Source organism: Oryctolagus cuniculus, chromosome 1 (genome assembly GCF_051225735.1).
Source record: "Oryctolagus cuniculus isolate XC-2025 breed Fujian yellow rabbit chromosome 1, ASM5122573v1, whole genome shotgun sequence".
Classification (NCBI taxonomy): Eukaryota; Metazoa; Chordata; class Mammalia; order Lagomorpha; family Leporidae; genus Oryctolagus; species Oryctolagus cuniculus.
Window position 1 is genome coordinate 204,491,446 of NC_142867.1, and position 21,883 is coordinate 204,513,328.

The following is a 21,883-nucleotide window of genomic DNA, read 5'->3' on the forward strand; positions in this document are numbered from 1 at the left end:
ATCCTCTGGTTTTCTCTCCAAATGCTTGAAATGCGTGGGGCTGGGCCAGGCCAAAGCTGGGAGCCAGGAACTGGATGTAAGACTCCCACATGGGTGGCAGGGACTCAGTCATTTGAGTCATCTCCACTGCCTTCCAGGTGTGCACTAATAGGAAACCAGGAGCCAGGAGCTATACCAGAACTAAAACCCCAGTCAGTATTCTGATACAGGCTGTAGACATTCCAAGTGGCATCTTTTTTTTTTTTTCCTTAAAGGTTTGTTTTATTTATTTGAAAGGTAGAGCGAGAGCGAGAGCGAGAGGGAGAAAGGGAGAGAGGGAGAGAGAGAGAGGGCCTCCATCTTCTGGTTTGCTCCCCAGATGGTCACAATGGCTGGAGCTGGGCTGATCCAGAGCCAGGAGCCAGGAGCTTCCAGGTCTCCCATGTGGGTGCAGGGGCCCAAGTGCCTGGGCCATCTTCTACTGCTTTCCCAGGCCATAGCAGAGAGCTGGATCGGAAGTGGAGCAGCCAGGACTGGGATGCTGGCACTTCAGGTGGCAGCCTTATCCACTACGCCACAGCACCGGCCCCTCAAGTGGCATCTTAATCTCTAGGCCTAATGCCTTTCCCTGAAGATTTTGATAATTGGAATTTATTCTTTTAACATTTGTTGAGCATGCAATAATACCTGGTAACATTTATTTACTAGTTATTTATTTTATGCTAGACATTGTTTTAAGTTTCCATACTTAATATACTAAATACATTATCTCATTTAGTCCTCAGAACAACCCTATGAAAAGTAGGCATCATTATTGTCTGCATTTCTCAGATGAGGAAACCGAAGGCTATAAATGTTTAAGTAACTGCCATTAGGCCACAGAACTGGAGATTTAGACCCAGGCAGTCTGACTTGAGAACTGTGCTCTTAAACCATTGCACATACTATGTTATTAATGTTAGGAGTTAGAAATGAATAACAAAAGCACCTATATTCTTGAGCTCACAATCTCATGATACCTGCTAACTCATAAAACCAAAATAGAGGCCAGTGTTTTGGTGCAGTGGGCTAAGCCACTGCCTATGACATTGACTTCCAATGTGGGTGCCTGTTCAAGTCCCAGCTGCTCCACTTCCAATCCAGCTCCTTGCTAATGTGCCTGGGGAAGCAGTGGAAAATAGCCCAAGTGCTTGGGCCCCTGCACCCATGTAGGAGATGCAGAAGAAGCTCCTGGTTCCTGGCTTTGGATCAGACCAGTTCCAGCCATTGCGGCCATTTGGGGAGTGAACCAGTGGGTAGAAGTCCTTTATCTTTGTCTCTTCTTCTCTCTGTTTGTAAATCTACCTTTTAGATAAAGAAATAGATATCAAGCAAAATAAAAAAAGAAAGTAAGAGTTGGGGAGGGGGCAGACACAGAAAGAAAAATCTTCCATTGTCTGCTTCACTCTCCAGGCCCTGGAATGGCCATGGCTGAGCCAGGCCAAAGACAGGAGCCAGGAGCTTCATCTGGGACTCCTATATGGGTGCAGGGGCCTAAGTACTTGGGCCATCCATTGCTTTTTCCAGGCCATTAGCAGGGAGCCGAGTGGGAAGTGGAGCAGCCAGGTCTTGAACTGGCACCTGACGGCTTTACCTGCTATGCCACAGCATAGGCCCCAGAAAAAATCTGAATTTTTTTAAAAGATTTATCTATTTATTTGAAAGGAGAGGCAGAGAGAGAGAGAGAGAGAGAGAGAGGTCTTCCATCCGATGGTTCACTCCCCAGATGGCCGCAATGGCCGGAGTTGTGCTGATCCAAAGCCAGGAGTCAGGAGCTTCTTCCCTGTCTCCCACATGCATGCGGGGGCTCAAGTACTTGGACCATCTTCTACTGCTTTCCCAGGCCATAGCAGAGAGCTGGACAGGAAGTGGAGCAGCCGGGTCTTGAACTGGCACCCTTATAGGATGCCAGCGCTTCAGGCCAGGGTGTTAAGCCACTGCGCTTCAGCGACGGCCCCAAATCTGCATTTTTAATTCTCAGGTTTTTTGCAGTTGGTATCTCTAATCCCCTTCTCCTCATTTTCCTCATCCCATAGCCGTATGTATACATAGTCTCTTACTTCATTCTTGCTTGATTTATTTCTGGTAACAATCTCCAAATTTTATTAACAGCTTTATTTGTATTTGGTAGAGATAAGTCCCTTGGCGTTAGGTGATGTGGCACATGGACAGTGGTTGTTTTGGTGGTATTAACATACATTTTGTTTTTTTCAGAATTTTCTCAAAACTGACTCTCTAATATGAAATCTCAGTTTTAAGAGAGTAGAATACTCCAGGTCACACAGCTGGAGTACACAGAATCTGTAGACTGGAATTGTAGAATGGAAACGCAGGAAGCTTGGGAGTTTTTCCTACAAGTGTGCAGCCCTGTAAACCTTGGGGAACTCTGCTCTGTGGAGCTGAGGATTAATGTACTGGTGTTTATGCCAAAGAAAGAAGTACAGAAATCCATTATAGAGTGTGTGAGCATGTCTGTGTGCAAGTCTGGGTGACTTAGGGGTGGAGGTGGGGATAGGGCAGAATGAGTGACTGATTTTTGAGGACTGAGTCCCCAGGTCCTTTCCTTCCCTGCTCCGTTCCGTCTGTCCTTCCTGAGTCACTTTTCCATTTCTGACAATGGTATTACTCACTGTGCTTCCATTTTCTTCACTTCAACTCAGATAAGTTCAAATCATTATACTTAAGTCTGAACAGATGTCCATCAACATATTTATTTATAGTGGTGCTCCTTTGATAGAGCATTTCGTGATTTTAAATTTTTTTGTTTTTTTTCTCTGTAACATATACAAAGAAAAACTATGAAAAGAACAGCAAAGCTATTTTCATTTGGAAAAATACCCACGTACCCTAGGGAAATTAAATTGGCAAATAAAAAAGCTGTCTGCACCTCAGTGTTTATTGCAGTTCAATTCACAATAGCTAATACATGGAATCAACCTAAATGCCCATCAACAGAAGACTAGATAAAGAAATTATGGAATATGTACTCTAAAGAATACTACACAGTGGAAAAAAAATGAAATCTGGTCATTTGCAACAAAATGGAGGAATCTGGAAAACATCATGCTGAGTGAAATAAGCCAGTCCCAAAGGGACAAATATCATATGTTCTCCCTGATCAGTGACAACTAAATGAGCACCAAAAAGGAAACCTGTTAAAGTGAAATGGACACTATGAGAAGCAATGACTTGTTTAGTCCTTGTCCTGTCAAGGAACAGCTTACTATTTTATTCTTTTTAGTATTTTCTTTTTCTACTTAATACCATTGGTTGAACTCTTTAATTAACACACAATTATTCTTAGGTGTTTAAATTTAACTGAAAATTGATCACTGTTAAAAATAAGAGAATAAGAGAGGGAGGAGATTTACAGTTAGGCACACGCTCACTTAGGTTTACCCCTAAGGGTAAAGCTAGAAACGTGCCATGGGACTCCAAATCCCATTAAGTTGGCATGTACCAATGCCATTTTACTAGTTAAAGTGATCAGTTTAAGTTCATAATTGATCATAAAGATAGGATTAAGTGTCAGAGGTATCACATAATAAGACCAGTGTCTGCAAATAATAATTGATAGAATTAAAAAGGAGAGAATGATCCTACATGGGAAGGGGGATGCACAGCAGATTCATAGAGTAGAAAATGTCCTAAACAGCACTCTGGGCTCAGAATTAGCCCTTAAGGCATTTGGATCTGGCTAAAAAGCCCATGAAAGTTTCTCAGGCATGGAAAGCCAAGACACTGAGGCAAAAAAATGACCTAAATGAAAGATCTCTGTGAGTGAGATCCCAGTGGAAAGAACAGGCCATCAAAGAAGGAGGTGCCTTTCTCTGAAGAGAGGAGAGAACTTCCACTTTGATTATGGCCTTGTCTAAATAAGGTCAGAGTTTGTGAACTCAAGAGGCTTCCATAGCATTGGCAGCTCATGACAAGAGCCTCGGGTGATTACTGACGTCATAAATAAGAGTGTCAATTGTTAAATCAACAGGAGTCACTGTGCACTTATTCCCCATGTAGGATCTCTGTCCTTAATGTGTTGTACCATGAGAATTAACGGTAAAACTAGTACTCAAACAGTACTTTATACTTAGTGTGTCTGTGTGGGTGCAAACTGTTGAAATCTTAGTGTATACTAAATTGATCTTCTGTATATAAAGATAATTAAAAATGAATCAACTGAAGAATGGGATGGGAGAGGGAGTGGGAGATGGGATGGTTTGTGGGTGGGAGGGTGGTTTTTGGGGGAAAAACTGCTATAATCCAAAAGTTGTACTTTGGAAATTTATATTTATTTAATTAAAGTTTTCTAAAAAGATGGATTTGAACACTAAATAAAATCACACAATTTATAAAAAACCCACTATTCTTGTTAACTTTCATCCCCCAAAATTAATGTTTCATCCTAAAATTTGAGAATCTCATACCTTGCTCTCTGACATCCCAGTGTTCTTTGGGTATAAACTTCATAGCAGTGAGGTGAATTCTGAAGTTCATTTTCTAAAAGCCACTGCTTTGTAGATGCCATCTCTCTGTGACAGAGGGGAGGTTTCCTCCAACTAAGCATTTATTTCTTTGGCAAAGATATTTAGTTATCTTTGGCAGCTTGTTTTTAAACAACAGTAATGCATGGTTTTTACACCCTGCAGGTATTTCTAAATTTTGGGAATCTAAACAGCCTACCTGCTGTGTGAGGTAAAATAGGAATTAGAAGGGACCTTAAATCTTATCCAACCCCCTGTCTGATAAGTCCCTCTTTTCAAATCTCCCCACAGGTGGTTGACAAGGGGAGAGTTTATTTACTGTCTCAGAACCTTTGAAAAGTTCTTACTTTTCAGTATGTTCCTCACTGTTTAGTGACCTGTTTTATGTTCTTTTAAGATGCCAGTGATCAAAGAGAAGATGTTTATATTGGAAACCACATGCCTTGCCCTGAAAATTTGAATGGTTTCTGCATCCATGGGAAATGTGAATTCATCTATTCTACTCAGAAGGCTTCTTGTAGGTAAGTCAGTACTTCCAGATTGGTGGTGAAAGCTTTTTTGCATTGTTGGTCACTGCCTTACAGAAGGCCTTGAAATGTGGACTAAATGTTACAAGAAAGTCGTGTTTATCTGTCATAGATAAGTAAAAATAAATCAGTAGCATCATTTAAAAAAAACTGGCAAGTAATATGCAAAACAAAAACAGATGTCTTGTTAGGGTTTTAAGATTATGGGCTTAACACTTTTGGTATAATGTTGGTATTTTTTAAAATAAAAAATAAATTTGCCATATTCTAACACTTTTGTTTTTTAGGCAGTCTGTCACAAGGTGGTTGAAAGATGAAAGAATATATTAGAATAAAGAACATGTAACTCAAGTAAAATATATGCTAAAATAGATTTCTAAAAATAAGGAGTTGGAGATGGAAAACCAGGTGTGAGTTGAGAGGTGGAAATGGGAAGGGTGTAAATGCTCAACTTCCTGATTCCAGAGAGGTTATATAACTCAATCAAGGTCAACAGCATGTTAGAAATAGACCTGTGGAAAAGCTGGATCTCTGATTTCCCAACATGCAACTGAATAGTCTTAGTGCTTTTTGCTGCTTGTGTCTGTCCATTCATACCATTTCTTTCTTTTTTTTTTTTTTTAAAGATTTATTTATTTATTTGAAAGGCAGAGTTGGGGCATAGAGAGACTGACAGAGGCAGAGACAGAGAAATCTTCTATTCGCTGGTTCACTCCCCAAATGGTCAAAATAGCCAGCTGAGCTGATCTGAAGTCAGGAGCCAGGAGGTTCTTCCAGGTCTCCCATATAGGTGCAGGGGCCAAAGGACCAGGGCCGTCTTCCACAGTTTTCCCAGGTGCATTACCAGGGAGCTGGATCAGAAGTGGAGCAGCTGGGACTCGAACCGGCAGCATTGAACCCATTATGCCACAGAGCCGGCCCCACATTCATACCATTTCTTGCTGATGCTGCTAGGAGCTCATCCTGTCCCTGAGATTGGTGTGTTAGCCAGGTCATGTTTATAGACAAGAGGACATTGCTGTCATTCTTCTCTGTCCTGCCTCCTCAAGGTTGCCCAGAACCTTTTTTGTTCCTTTCTTAGAAACATCAAAGCGTGGAGAAAAATTCCCTATTTGCTGTTTGTTCTGTCAGCTTAGAAGCCAGTCAGTCATGCTTACCAAGAAGTAAAAGGAAACTCTTGGGTATCAGGTCCCTTGGGTCCTCTACTTCTTTAGTTCTCTGCTCTGGACTCTTTGTTTCTCCTTTGTCTTCTGATTTAAAAAGAAAAAAAAAACCCACTATAAACTTTTAACAATTAAATACTTTTTTAAAAGATTTATTTTTACTTATTTGAAATACAGAGTTAGAGAGAGAGAGGTAGAGACAGAGAGGTCTTCCATCCACTGGTTCATTCCCCAAATAGCCACAACAGTTGGAGCTGAGCTGATCCAAAGTCAGGAGCCAGGAGCTTCTTCTGTGTCTCCCATGTGGGTGCAGGGGCCCAAGGACCTGGGCCATCTTCTGCTGCTTTCCCAGGCCATTGCAGAGAGCTGGATCGGAAGCAGAGCAGCTGGGACTAGAACTGGTGTCCATATGGGATGCCGGCTCTTCAGGCTGGGGCATTAACCCATTGTGCCACAGTGCTGGCCCCAAATCAAATATTTCTTTGTTAAACTTTTGCCTTATCCTCACTGAAAATTCTCCTTGTCTTTTTTTGTTTTTTAAAGAGTTATTTTATTTATTTGAAAGAGTTACAAAGAGAAATAGAGAGAGAGGTCTTCCATCCACTGGTTCACTCACTAAATGGCTGCAATGACTGGATCTCATCTGATCCGAAGCCAGGAGCCAGGATCTTCTTTTGGGTTTCCAACATGGGTGCAGGGGCCCAAGGACTTGGGCCACCCTCCACTGCTTTCAGCTGGATTAGAATTGGAGCAGCTGGGACTCGAACCAGTGCCCACATAGTATGGTGGTGCTGCAGGCTAAGGCCTTAACTCTCAGTGCTGGCCCCTCTCCTTGTCTTTAAAGGAGCTTGCCTCCCTTCTCCTTTTCCCCCTAAATACTTAAAAAGTATGACTGTATAAAAGAGAACAGACCAGTTTTACAACTAAATCATAAAGTGGTTTCTTTGTATTTGTTCCACAGCAGCATCCATATCATAATAGAAGCTCAGATGCTGTTTGTTCTCTTAGGGTAGGGTATCTTTCACAACAGCTCAGTGAGGGATGAGAGAAGAGGGTGTCCTAAAAATGAAGTGATTATATATCATTTTGTAGTATTTTACAGTAAGGATATATTGACTTGACTAGTTATGGGCTATGTGTCCTTGAGAATTGACTGAAAATAGCTAAGCCTCCTTTTCCTCTTTTCTAAACTTCATGGTGGTGTTAAAATAAAATGAGATGATATATGTAAAGTGCTTAGCATAATATCTGGTATGTGTTTTATATTTAGTAAATAACAATTGATATTATTGGACTGTAAACTCATTATGTTGGGGACTCTTTGTTCTGCTAAGTGCTGTTTTTCCTAGTGCCTGGTGTAGGACCTTGCCCTAGGTACTAAGTAAATATTTTTTTGAATGACATGTGATAATTATCAACTTTTCCTGCTTCTCTAGAGCAGAGAAGTAAGTGCTGACAGTTCACTTTTCTGCACATTTACAAGTCCTGAAAAGCAGTTGATCTTCCTTCTTTGTTCTGAGTGTTTACAATGCCTATAAGAATCAGGACATGATATCATGTACCTGCAGTAAACAGGCAGGGATGTACAACCTTTAGCCAGGTTAAACTGCCCTAGTAGTATTCTATAATTGATTTATTTACTTCTTGCTTTGGACCAAATTCTTTCTGGTACTAGAGTATAAAATTTGAGTATGACAGGGATGTAGGGGTCTTGCCTTCAAAAAGTAGACAGTATAGTAGAAGAGACTAATAAAAATTAGGTGACATGAAAAATGCTGTCACACATAGACATACATGAGATGATCTGGGACTTTAGAAAAAGGCAGGCACTTCAACCTGAAAGGAGGTGGGAGGCATTGTTGGAGGAGGAGGAGGTCACATCTTTGGGAATATTTGTGCTATTTCAGGAGTTTGACCTTTGACAAAGACTATGAGAAACCATTACAGGACTTTAAGTAGCAGTAGATATGATCAGATTTGAAACCCACTCTGGTAGCATTGTGGAAAACAGATTAGAAGAATGAAAATTAGACTTAGTAAGAAGTGATAGCTGAATTAAGTACAGGGGTTACCATAGGGCTGAGGTAAATGGGTGAATTACAAAGGTAGGTGAATTCACAGGTATTGGTGACCACTTGGGTGTGAAGATGAGAACATGGGGATTAGTGGAGGGTAGACGGACGAAGAGACAAGAGAGTGTTCCAGATTTCTGGCCACGGCAAAGTTGAGTAGAAAATACCTTGGAAAGAGCAAAGAGATACGGGGGTAAGGGGATGGTGTGTCCAGTTTAACATGCTTGGTGGAGGTGTGTGTGGGATGTCCACTTATATTTTAGTTTAAGAACTCATGAGACATGTGGATTGAAGATGTACATTTGAGAATCATCCCATTTCTAACACATCCCATCCATTCTCTACCCCAGTAGGCCTCTCACTGAACCTCTCACTTTTTCAGTGTCCTTCATTATCTGGATATCTTCATACCCTCCTTATTCAGTTTACATTCCGTGGTTCATTCATTGTAGATTATCCCTTGCAAATGTATTTGTTCCTCTCTTGCTTCATCACTCTGACTTGACGAAACTACACACCTGGTTCCTTCCAGCTTCCCACCCCATTGCATGCCTGTACCCACGCAGCTGAGCATGGCTGCAGTTGGAAAACATACCACTAGGTTAACCTGTCTCACTTAGAAGTATACCTGCAGCTCTCATGCTCTATTGCTTTATCCATTCATTCTCCTGCTCTCCTAAATGACTGCCTTGTACTTTCCTCTTTCTCCAATTGTCAGTACCTCCTCTCTCATTGCTTGCCGTCTTGGCTGTGGTCTTGTTTCCCAGTTTACTGGCAAAACTGAGGCAATAGGAAGAGAACTTCCACAGGTTTTCACTATTACCTACTAGCAGTTCTCCACATAAAATCACATCTTGATTTAATAAGTTTATATATATTTATAAATGTATTTAAATTTTGTCTATCTTGAAAAAAAAATCCCTCTAATTCTTCACCCACCAGCTACTTTCTACAGAAGAGCTTGAAGGATTTTATAGTCTGTCTCACCTTCTTCACTTCTCATCTCTCTGAAACCTCCTCCAATGAGCTTTTGTCCTGAATACTCTGCTGAAACTGTTCTCATGGCTAAATTCAGTGGTCAGTTGTTGGTGTTAATTTCTTTTGCGGGATCAGTGGTATTTGATGACACAGTTATCACTCCCTCTTACGTGTTGCGCATTTCTGCTCTAGGCTCTCTCCGTTTTCTATCTTGCCCAACATTCCAGTCTTCATGGATAGTTGCTTGTCACCCCTTGGCCTGTCAGTGTTGTAGTGTCCTCTTCCCAGTGATTCCACCCCATCTCAGGCCTTTACATGGCATGTATCGGGGACTCTCTCCAGAATTTGTGTCTCAGATCTCTTTGCCTCCTTACTTTTCCATGTGGATGTCTGACACCTGAGTCCTAACAGGACTGCAGTTGATCTGATTTTCTCCCCCTCCCATAACCTGCACAGCCTGCAACCTCCTGGGTTTCTGTGGATGTCATTGCCACCTTCTCAGTTGTTTAGACAAAACATCTCTGATACATCCCTCTACCCATATCCAGTCAGTTGGGAAACCCTATCAGCACTTTTAATTTAAGAATATCCCTCCAATGTGGTTACTTCTCACCATTGTCTCTGCTATTCTTAGCCCAAGTCAACATTTTCTCTCTCTAGGGTTATTGAAGTACCATCCTTGATGGTTGCCTACGGTCTGTATTCAACAACGGAGCTAGAGTGAACCTTTTCGAAGATCAGTTCACGTCATTCCTCTGCTCAAATGCTTCCTGCAACACCTCCACTACACCAAATGCAGAATCATCTACATAGTTTAGCTTTTTACCTCTCCATCTTACCCCCTCCACTCCAGCTAACCTTGCTGTTCTTGGGGGTGCTGTGCATGGATGCTCCCACCTTTGGGAACCCGCATCTGCTCTTCCTTTGCCTGATATGCTGTCCTCCCAGTTGTCCTTATGACAAATTCTGACACCTACTTTATGCCTTTGCTCACTTGTCACCTTCTTAGTAACACCTCCGCTGACTGCGGTGTTTGTAATTGGAAGTCTCCTTTCTTGCAGTGTTCTTGGTCCATACATAGCACTTATAATTTCTCATAACACATTCTCTCTCTCTCTCTACTACATATCACCTGCTTCTTCTTCTTCCTTTAAAGATTTACTTATTTATTTGAAAGGCAGAGTTACAGAGAGTGAGAGAGAGGTCTTCCATCCGCTGGTTTACTTCCCAAATGGCCACAATGGCTGCAGCTGGGCCGATCCGAAGCAGGAGAGAGGAGCTTCTTCCAGGTCTCCCAATAGAGTGCAAGGACACAAGAACTTAGGCCATCTTCTGCTTTCCTAGACTGTAGCAAAGAGCTGGATCTGAAGTGGAGTAGCCAGGAGTCAAACTGGCATCCATATGGGATACCGTCACTGCAGACAGAGGCTTTACTTACTATGCCATAGCACCGGCCCCTACATATCACCTTCTAACATAGCCATCTAGTTTATTTTTTATATTTATCGACTGCCCCTTCTTTGGATCTTTGTTCGTTTTGTTCACTGATACATCCCAAATGCTTGTGTTAACGCATGGCAGGTACCCAAATAAACATGTTAAATGAATTAGTGAATGAATCAACCCATGAGACACTAGTACTGAATGAGATTACCTATAGAAGGCATGAGGGATGAAAGAAGTAGAGGATAGGGGACCAAATCCCAGTTTCTGCCATTAATTGATAACAGAAAAAGGTGTAATAACCTAGAAGTAAAACTCTAGATATTTGGAGAGTATAACCAAAAGTCAGTTGCAGAAAATAATCCAGGGAGGATTGCTAGAATGATGAATAACCTAAAAATTGTTTTTGATATTCTGATTCTAATCTTTGGATTAAGCCAAACTGCCGGAGAGCTGCATATCTAGGACATGGTTATAGCTCCCTGGGGAACTGCTTGGATTGTACTCAGCTTTGACTTTGGAGCATTAACCTACCATGAAGGGAATTATTTTTAAAATAGTATGAGGTTTCATTGTGTTACTGAATTTACTGCAGCTGTGCTGTTGAGGATGATGTTTTCTGTATCAGAAGGTCTCTCTTCAAATGAGCTCCAATGCAAGACAGTTCTCTTGAGTTTAATAGTAGTAACTATGTTTGATTGGAATGTGTTTTTTTTTGTGCAGATTTTTTTTGCTTATGTCAGTGATCTTAAAACTTTTCCCCTTTTTATAATTCAGTACGTTTTAGTGTGCAAGGGGTCTTCAAAAAGTTAATGGACATGCATATCATGAAAAAAACTATGTGAATTTCAAAATGTTTTACACTAAAACAAGTTTTTCCTCCTTCCTTCCTTCCTTCCTTCCTTCCTTCCTTCCTTCCTTCCTTCCTTCCTTCCTTCCTTCCTTCCTTCCTTCCTTCCTTTTTTCTTTCTCAGGTAGAATTATAGACAGTGAGAGAGAGAGACAGAGAGAAAGGTCATTCTTCCATTGGTTCACTCCCCAAATGGCCGCCACTGCTGGCGCTGCGCCAATCTAAAGCCAGGAACCAGGCGCTTCTTCCTGATTTCCCATGTGGGTGCAGGGGCCCAAGCACTTGGGCCATCCTCCACTGCCCTCCTGGGCCACAGCAGAGAGCTGGACTGGAAGAGGAGCAGCTGGGACTAGAACCCGGTGCCCATATGGGATGCCAGAGCCTCAGGCGGAGGATTAACCGAGTGAGCCACAACGCCAGCCCCACAAGTTTATCTTCTGTAAAAAAAAAAAATTGTTTTGTTTACTTGAAAGATAGAAAAAAAAAGATCTTCCATCCCCTGATTCACTCCCCAAATGGCTGCAACGGCCAGGGCTGGACCAGGCTAAAGCTAGGAGTCTGGAACTTCATCTGGGTCTCCCAGGTGAGTGGCAAGGGGCTCAAGCACTTGGGTCATTTTAATGTGCTTTCCAGGTGCTTTAGCAGGGAGCTGGATTGGAAGCCTAACAGCTGGTCTCCGACTGGCACTCCAGTATGGGATGCCAGTGTGGCAAGAGGTAGCTTAGCCTGCTGTACCACAATGCTGGCCCACAAGACAAATTTGTCTTTTAGTTACTTTTTTTTCAAACTTTTTCCGGTGTTCCCATACTCATACTCAGAGAGTTGTGCAAGTATCAGCACAGTCAACTAGAAAATGTTTTCATCACCTCAAGAAGTCCCATACCCTTTACCTCCCAAATCTCCCGTTCCGCTTTCCCCATCCCCTGGGCAGGCACTAAGGATTTTCCTGTCTCTGCAGACTTGCCTGTTTGGAACATTTCACACAAATGGAAGCCTATACTGTGTATTCTCACTTGTCTAGCTTCTTTCACTTAGCATGCATGCTATTCTCAAGGTTCATCTATGTTGTTAGTGTGTCTGAATACTTGGTTCTGTTTTATGGCTGAATGGTATTTCACTGAGTGGATAATGCAATAGTTTTTAACCCAGTCATAAACATTTGAGTTTTGTCTGCTTTTTGGCTGTGATGACTTGACCAACACTTATAATGATCTCACTTTTTGATTCAGGCTAACCCAGTGGGTGTTATCTGCTATCTTATTTGATTTTGATTTACATTTCCATGTCTAATTATGGTCATCTTTTTGTGTGCTTCCTGGCTATTTGTGTATTTTCTCTGGAGAAATGCCTGTACATATCCTTTGACATTTATGAAGTGTGTTTTTATGTCTTTTTATTATTAATTTGTATATTTTTGTATGTTCTAGATATGTCGCTTATCAGATATGTAATTTGCAAAAATATTTTCATGTTACATTTGCATTTTCTCTTTAAAAGATTTATTTATTCATTTGAAAAACAAAGTGATAAGATAGAGTGAGAGGCAGCCAGTGAGCTTATCTTCCATCTGCTGGCTCACTCCCTAATGTCCAGGATAGCCAGGGCTGTTCCAGGCAGAAGCCAGAATCCTAGAAATCCAGGTCTCTGTGTGGGTGGCAGAGACCCAAGTAGTTGGGCCATTATTTGCTGCTTTCCTGGACATATTAGCAGGAAACGGATCGGAAGTAGAGCAGCTGGCACTCAAAGCTGACATTCTGATATGAGCTGCCATCTTTGTAAGCTGCAGCTCAAGCTGCTGCAACACGTTGCCAGCCCCCTCACTTTCTTTAGTGTCCTTAAGCAGAAAAGATTTTCATTTTGATTTAGTACAGAACATATTTCTTGTTGCTTTTGATGTCATATCTAAGAAATTACTGCCTGAGCTGAGAGCACAAAGATTTACTCCAGTATTTTTTCCTGAGAGTTCTATGGTTTTAGGTCGTACGCTTATATCCGTGATGTGTTTTCAGGTAATTTTTGGTAAGCTTCCTTCTTTTGCATGTAAGTATTCAGTCATCTGAGCACTGTTTCTTGAAGAGATAATTGTTTCCCCCCATTGAATTGCTTCGCACCTTGTAAAAATCATTTAGCTATGTGTGTATGGCTCTCAGTTCTACTTTGTGAACAGGATCTGCTCACTAGTTTTTTGTGTGTCAGAAAGTTTAGAGCCCAGTGTGAAACCTCCTGCCATGGGCTTAGGAACCTCAGGCACTAGGTTGGTAAACTCATATTTCCCTCTTTCCCTTTGTCCATGTTTCCTTTTTGTTCTTATATGTGCCTTTTTTCTTTTCTATTTTTTTTTTTTTTTGACAGAGTTAGACAGTGAGAGAGACAGAGAGAAAGATCATCCTTCTGTTGGTTCACCCCCCAAATGGCCGCTATGGCCGGAGCTACGCTGATCTGCAGCCAGGAGCCAGGTGCTTTCTCCTGGTCTCCCATGCAGGGGCCCAAGCATTTGGTCCATCCTCCACTGCCCTCCTGGGCCACAGCAGAGAGCTGGACTGGAAGAGGAGCAACTGGGACTAGAACCCGGCGCTCATATGGGATGCCGGCACCACAGGCGGGGGATTAACCGAGTGAGCCCCAGTACTGGCCCCTTTTTTTATTTTTAAGAGTTATTTATTTATTTGAAAGTCAGAGTTACAGAGTGAGGAGAGAGACAGAGAGATCTTCCATCTGCTAGTTCACTCTCCAGATGGTCACAATGGCCAGCAGCTCTGAAACCAGGAGCCAGGAGCTTCTTCCAGGTCTCCCACGTGGATGCAGGGGCCCAGTACTTGGGCCATCTTCTGCTGCTTTCCCAGGTCATTAGCAGGGAGCTGGATTGGAAGTGCAGCAGCTGGGACATGAACTGAAGCCTATATAGGATGCCAGCACTGCAGGTGGTGGCTTTATCTGCTATGCTACAACACTGGCCCCTTGTGTGCTTTATTGTAAGATGCCTCAAATCCTTTTTTGTAGTAAAGTATGTGATATTAGTGAACACATGTGCTATCTCTGCACTTTTAATGTTTTATTAGTTCAAACTGAAGGCTGGCTAATTTATACATTCCACCTCTCTCAGTTTAAAAAAAATTAGTTTTCTGTTAAATATCTTAAATGTTTATCCCTGTCAAATTATTATCAGGTGATGATGTTGCCTTTTCATTTACTTTTAATTCAAATTCAGTTAATTTCTAAGATTAGCACCTACTTAACTGCTTAGCTCCATTTCTGTCATTAACATAAACTTATTTGCATCTCCCCCTTCCATCTTAGATACTTAACATTTTGTATACTGAAAAGTGTTATAAGTATAATTTGGCACTATGTTCAGAGAACTGTAAATGTTTATACCTATTTATTCAATAATCTCATTTCCAGATATCTAGCCCAAGGAATATCCCTAAGTACAGTAGTCCTCCTTTATTTATGGGGTGTTTGTTCCAAGATACCCCAGTAGATGTCTGAAACCACAGACAGTACTGAACTGAAATCTGTGTGCTATGTTTTCTTCTATACATGCACACCTGTGATAAAGTTTAATTTATAAATTAATCACAATAAGAGATTAGACGCAATAGCTAATAAAATAGAACAGGGACTGGCATTTGTGGTATAGTGGGTTAAGTTGCTGCCTGTGATGCCAGCATCCCATATGGGCACTGGTTTGAGTCCTGACTGTTCCACTTCTGATTCAGCTCCCTGCTAATGCACCCGGGAAAGCAATGGAAGATGGCCAAAATACTTGGGCCCTTGTACCCATGTGGGAGACCTGTATGAAGCTCCTGGCTCCTGGCTTCAGCCTGGCATAGCCATGGCCTTTGTAACAATTTGGGGCTGAACCAGCAGATGGCAGGTCTGACTCTTTCTCCCTCTTTTTCTGTAATGCTGCATTTCACATAAATAAGTAAATCTTTAAAAATTATTACAATATTCTATAATAAAATTGCCAGCATCTGTACTCTAGTGCTTTGTAATCATTAGTAAGTAAAATAAAGTTTGCTTGAACACAAGCACCGTTCTACTAGAATAGTCAGTCTCAGTGCTGAGTGACTAATAGGCCGGTGGGTAGTATATACAGCATGGACATGCTAGACAAAGGAGTGAATCATATCCCAGGTGGATGGAGTGGGAAGGTGTGAGGCGTGAGATTTCGTCTTGCTATCTCAGAACAATAAGCAATATAAAACATATGAATGGCTTATTTCTGGAATTTTCCATGTAATATTTTCAGATTGCAGTTGACTATGGTTAAACTGCAGAACGCAAAACCATGAGTAAGGGAGGATATAGAAAAATGCATATTTACCCAGAAATTTACCACACCCTAATTTATAACTTTGAAAATAACTGATGTATCTTACAATGGGGAGCAGGTAAGTGCTATAATATAGTCACTGGATGGAATGTTATGTATATTTTGAAATGATGGTGATAGACTATTTAGCTGCCATAAAATTAATGTGATGCAATATAGGCATAAGAACCACTAAAATAGGCATACCAAAAAGACTTGTAGGGAAATAACTAATTACTTTGTTTTTCACATGGTGGGAAAGTACCTAATTTTTATTCCTATTTAATTTTTATCATTCTTTTATATCTTTTAATTTCAAAACCTGGAAATGTCAAAATTTATAATTCTTATAACAGTACTTCTTTTTTCTCTTTTCAGATGTGAATCTGGTTATACTGGACAGCACTGTGACAAGACAGACTTTAGTATTCTCTATGTAGTGCCAAGTAGGCAAAAGCTCACTCATGTTCTTATCGCAGCAATTATTGGAGCTGTACAGATCGCCATTATAGTAGCAATTGTCATGTGCATAACAAGGTAGGTAATGACTTCAGAAATGCCTGACTTTAACTTGAAGGTGGGTGAAGTCCACTGATCTCTTAGGAAACAACCTAGGATCAGTTTCCTGAAGTTTCCTTGTGGGCTGACTTCTCTCTATTTTGGGCAGGAACTCATTGCCAGGGTTACTGGTGTATCTGGATTGCAGGCAGAGGGAGAATGAGAATAGTCACTGGCATAAAAGAATTTATGGATCTTAGAACTGTGTGCTATCTTTGAGCATTGCATTCATAGACAGTAATGGCAGCAGATTCTATAATGGTCTGCAGAAAGAGTCATGCAGAAGTTTTCAATCCCTACAGAACTATAAGACATTTTATGCTCTAAGAATATAGTTCAGGTAAAATAAATATAATAAAGGAAAAAAATCAGAGGATGAAGATAATATAATTCTTGTATCGTTCTATTAACATTACTTCATTTTCTGGATTACACTAATAAGTAATAAGCTTTAAAATTATGTATCATAAGCAAAACCACTCATCATAAATTAAAGGACTTACTAGGCATTCAATTGCCATAAAATAGGTTTTTTTCAAAACTGAATGGAAACGTGTCAGACTGAACCAAACTTCTGAAAAGTCAGAGCAAATAAGTTCATTTTGGTCTTTGTGCTGCTTTGTCTTATATCTTTTCTTCTTAATAACCTCCTCCCACCTCCTTGAGGGTTTGATTCACAAGACCCATAAACCTCATCTCTGCGTTATTCTGGGCAAAGGGTTGGAGCACATCAGATATGGATATTGGCGGGCCACAATGGATTTATGGCCCTTCTCTCCAAGGTCTGCATAGATGCCAGACCTTCAGTAGTCTCAGCCATCTGGAGCTGAAATGATAAATCTAGAAATGTTGAAAAATGTCCTCTGAGCAACATATTTTTCATAAAATTCAGGCACTAAAGTCAGTGTGCTTTATTCCATAGAACAGATGATCTGCCTTTAGGCAAGACTACTGAGTACTGGGCAGTAGATCAAAGTAGGGGCAAAATGATATAATGAATAATGTGAACAGAAAGAGAAGATAGGGAAAAAAAGCATTTAATAGCAGAGCTAGCTGTGACCAATAAATACAGGCCCAGAATTTAAGTAATTTGCCTGTGGTCCTCCAACTAGTAAGTGAGATACCTGATTGGGATTCAGTGTTTTCTAATTCTTAATTCTTTAGACTGAATCATTAAGAGGAGAGCCCATGTTGAATCTTCTAGCCAGATATGGCCATTGGGAGCAGGGTTCAAAGTTGATATTGTAGCAGCTTAGAGTTTGAAGCAAGGGAAGATTTTGTTATCAGCCAGTTTTTTACAGCATTATTCTGAGGGACTTCTGCAAAATTCACTGAAGTAGGGAAAAAGTGCAGTAGCATAGAATAGCGACCATGTAGCAGTCCATTGTTGGAATAAAGCAGAAGTAGAGTGATAAATTGTTTAGAAGATGAAAGAAAAAAATAAGGGAAAGCCGTTGAGGCATTGTTGTTGTGTGATTTAAGAGAATCAAAGGGTGTTAGAGTTAGTAGGAAGCAACTTTAAGTTCAACCCCTTTTTGTACAGAAGTAAGGAAACAATGCCCCAAGATGAGAAGTGTGGGGAGCAACTGAGACTAGACTAAGTTACTGGAATTAAGACTTATTCTATGCATCTGCTCTCCCACAATATGGCGCTAGGGAGGAGTAAACTTCTACGCAGCTGCCTCTCGCCAATTTGACTGATAAGCTGCAGAAGCTGATCCTGCTTCTGATTGGAGGAGAGCAGCGTGCTCAGCATGTGGGTAGCAGAGTTGGGATTGGTGGAGAGGACTATAAAGGAGGAGAAAGACAACATGCACCGGGAACAACTGAAGGAACACCTGAGCAGCCCCCGAGAGAGCCGGCCGGTGGTGTGCCACTCCTCCGCGGAAGCGGGGAAAGTGGCAGGGGGAGCCGCCCCTCCACGGAGGTGGAGGGGTCGGCAGCTAACCCAGGAAGGGCCAAGCAGACAAAAGAACAGCGCAGGGTCTAGTGTCGTTCCTCCGTGAAGAGGGGGAGCGACAGAGAAGTACCTTGCCCAGGGTCACAGAGCTTAAAGGGGCTTTAAGCCCCTTTACAATCCTAATTGAGCTTGTTGCCCAACTCTGTGCTTCTGTTCTCAGTATGCTGTGATTCTTAACCCCTAAATTAAAATTACTTGGCAGGTATCTCTAGTTTGTACCCCAAACCCATTTGTATACTTCACAGTCACCTAGACATTATAGTACATTTTGTTTATGTCATTTGAAAGGGAAAGAGACAAAGGCAAAGAGAGATCTATCTGCTAGTTCAGCATGCCCACAATAACTGGGACTAGACCAGGCCAAAGCTAGGAGCTGGGAACTCAGTCCAGGTCTCCCACATGGGTAGCATGGAGCCACTCACTTGAGCCATCACCACCTGCTGTGCAGTAGCAGAAACCTTAATGGGGAGCAAAACTGGGACTTGAACCCAAGCACTGCAGTATATAATGCAGGCATCCCAAGTAGCATCTTTTTTTTTTTTTTTAAGATTTAATTTATTTGTTTGAAAGGCAGAGTTACAGAGAGAGAGAGAGAGACAGAGAGAGATCTTCCATATGCTGGTTCATTCCCCACATTGCTTCAACAGCTGGGGCTGGGCCAAGCCAAAGCCAGGAGCTGGGAGCTTCTTCTGGGACTCCCATGAGAGTACAGGACCCCAAGCACTTGGGCCATCTTCTGACGCTTTCCCAGGCATATTAACAGGGAGCTGGATCAGAAAGTGGAGCAATCGAGACTTGAACTGGTACCAATATGGGATGGTGGTGTCTCAGGTGGAGGCTATGCCATGATGCTGGACCCACCCCAAGCAACATCTTAACTGATGCCCATCCCCACAAGATATTTTAAATTGAGAAGTGTCTTCACTACTTACTGCCTGCATGACTTAGGGTTATCTCTTCAAGTTTATTCCAAGATTTCTCCCGAGACCCTCTTTTTGTTGTGCTATGTCCTCCCCTAGAATGTCTTGCTGTTGTGGATTCAGAACATTATAATTACGTACTTGGACTTTTCTCCTTTGCAGTTTAAGGAGTGCCACTCCCACACAGTCCATTATGGGGTAGCTGTCCACTGATCCCATGGTGGCTGTTGCGTGTGGGAAAATTTCCTTAAAGCGATGTTTCCACTGACCCATGTATCAAAACTGCATGAGTCACATTTTCTCTTCGTATGCTTGAAGGTGATCCTTCCTTCAGGCTTTTAGACTCAGAAAGTGACAGATAGGTGTGGACCATGAACATCACCCTAGCCAAGGACCACTATTTTATAGATGAAAAAACTAAGACCTAAGGGGTTGGATCTTCTTCAAGGTCATAGTGAAATTAGTAATGGTTCATGAGGGTTGCTTGACCTCTCAGCTGGTTTCCTTAGCTGTGAAATGGTGATGGTTTTTGCTCTGTCTACTCAGATCCTTAATATGAGGATTAGTGAGATAAGATTTGTGAAAACCATACTGAAAATAGAAGTATCATCAAGGCTTTAAATCAAGGCAAAACAGTATTCTGAAATGGAATGAAAATAAAGAGTGTTACAGCAAGGAGCTTTCGTTATTACGAGACTTTCTTTCCATTAGATTATAAATTCCTTGCTGGCAGAGATTTTAGAGGTCACTTGAACTCCCAACTTAGTATTTTACCTATGGGAGCATGGAGGGTTGAACAGTTATTAGCAGAGCACAAACTCAACAGCCGCTTGCCTCTACATTGTGTAGCACAGCACCACGTGCATCGTAAGAGCTCAGGTGTTTGCAGCCGAAGGCACAAGGGCAGTCATGGTACAGATCATCCCACCATGGAAAACAATGGAGAAATGAGAGCAGGGTCAAGGAAAACCCCTTATCCTCAGCATGGTAGTTCCTTTTGGGGTTCTGTGGTTTGCCCCAGCAGGTTGTGGAAGGACTTCTTATGAATCGTTGTCTAAAATCAGTAAGCATAGCTATGTATTCATATCTGAGGTTAATAAGTGTGCTTCCCCCTTCCTCCCTTCATCTCTAAGCTGTTGTTTTGGAGGTATCATGATGCTCACAAGGCCAGGGTTCTTTCTACTGTCAGCAAGTGTCCTGTGTTCTCAGTCACTGTGGCTGGGGAACTGCTGGGCCAGAGGAAATTTTGTGTGTACCCAAATTTGATAACCAACTCTCTCAACTCCCAGCTCTCTGGAGAGGGTAGCAGCCCGACATTGTGTTCAGTTTTATCTTGTCTTGCACCAAATAGCATCTTGTTTCCACTTCATGTGTAAAAATGTATATTACTTTGGAAAATTTTGACGTTTCCTAAACCTAATTATCAAAACATTTTTCTTTCCTTCTTTAATCACAACAGAAAATGCCCAAAAAACAATAGAGGACGTCGACAGAAGCAAAACCTAGGTCATTTTACTTCAGATACGTCATCCAGGATGGTTTAAACTGATGACTTTTATATATGTACACTGACCATGTGATATACATTTATTATGTCTTTTTTTAAAGAATGGAAATATTTATTTCAGAGGCCTTATTTTTGGACATTTTTAGTGTAGTCCTGTTGGCTTGTATGTAGAATATTCAGCTACAACAGTTTTGGACTGTTTAGTAGTCTTTGTTTTATGTTTTTAAATATGGAAATTGATTTCATGAATTTGTACCACATGGTAATTCTAAGACTTGTTCCTCCCCCATGGAATGTAATATTTTTGCAAAGATGGACTACACAAATGATTATAAAGTCATACCACTTCTTCCACAGTGACCACAGCCAATGACCAAGCATGAACTAAAGGTAAAAATGTTTACAGATTACTTTTCTTACAAAAAAAATCTAGAAGACACTGTGTTTAAATAGAGATTTAAATGTTTTTGAGATTTAGTAACCAATTTTTTAGACACTGCCTATCGCATGAACTATGAAGCTGTGTGTGTTAGATGTAAAATATTTATAAGATGTATGGACTGGAATTTGATTATTCTCTTTGAAAAACAATTCTAATAATTCAAAAAAGTGGAAGTAATGATGGAACAGATCACTGAACAGTAGATTTAGATATTATGGAAATAGGCTGTTTAATAAGCAGATTGGAATAAAGCTTACTCTATCAGTTGAAATACTTTAATACATATTCATTTTTAAAGAAAATCTTTGTTTAACATAAACAAATTGTATCAGTGTTTGTGAATAAAATGCAAAAATGATTATTAATGATTGGTGCTCTTAAAGTGAGCTTAAAAATTACTGAAGATCTCTATCCAAATTTGTCCTGTAGTAATAACTCTATTAATAGATTGTTGGTGTTAAAAGATTTGAAGTGTGAGTAGAATGTATTCAGCTGTTTAACTTGTAGTTTAGATATTCAAAAGTATGCATGTAGAATTTAAAGAATATGTTTAAAATTAAATATTAATTTTAATATTTTGTTTGGAAAAGCATGTTATAATATAATGTTTTCACTATATGGCCTCCGTTTTGGTGTGTGTGTGTGT

At 41.0% G+C, this 21,883-nt stretch overlaps 1 protein-coding gene across 4 annotated transcripts in view; it reads left to right on the top strand.

Moving 5' to 3' along the window:
• Window positions 1-21,855, top strand: part of LOC100347865 (myb/SANT-like DNA-binding domain-containing protein 3) — a 178,689-nt gene extending 156,834 nt beyond the window's left edge. For all 4 annotated transcript variants that reach the window (XM_089301180.1, XM_089301188.1, XM_089301194.1 and 1 more), the window contains 3 exons: window positions 4,897-5,020; window positions 16,229-16,387; window positions 20,748-21,855. In XM_089301180.1, coding sequence (XP_089157306.1) covers window positions 4,897-5,020; window positions 16,229-16,387; window positions 20,748-20,832 — 368 coding nt within the window. In that variant the 3' untranslated portion in view covers window positions 20,833-21,855. The remainder of the gene's footprint in view (window positions 1-4,896; window positions 5,021-16,228; window positions 16,388-20,747) is intronic.
• The last annotated feature ends 28 nt before the right edge of the window (window positions 21,856-21,883 follow it).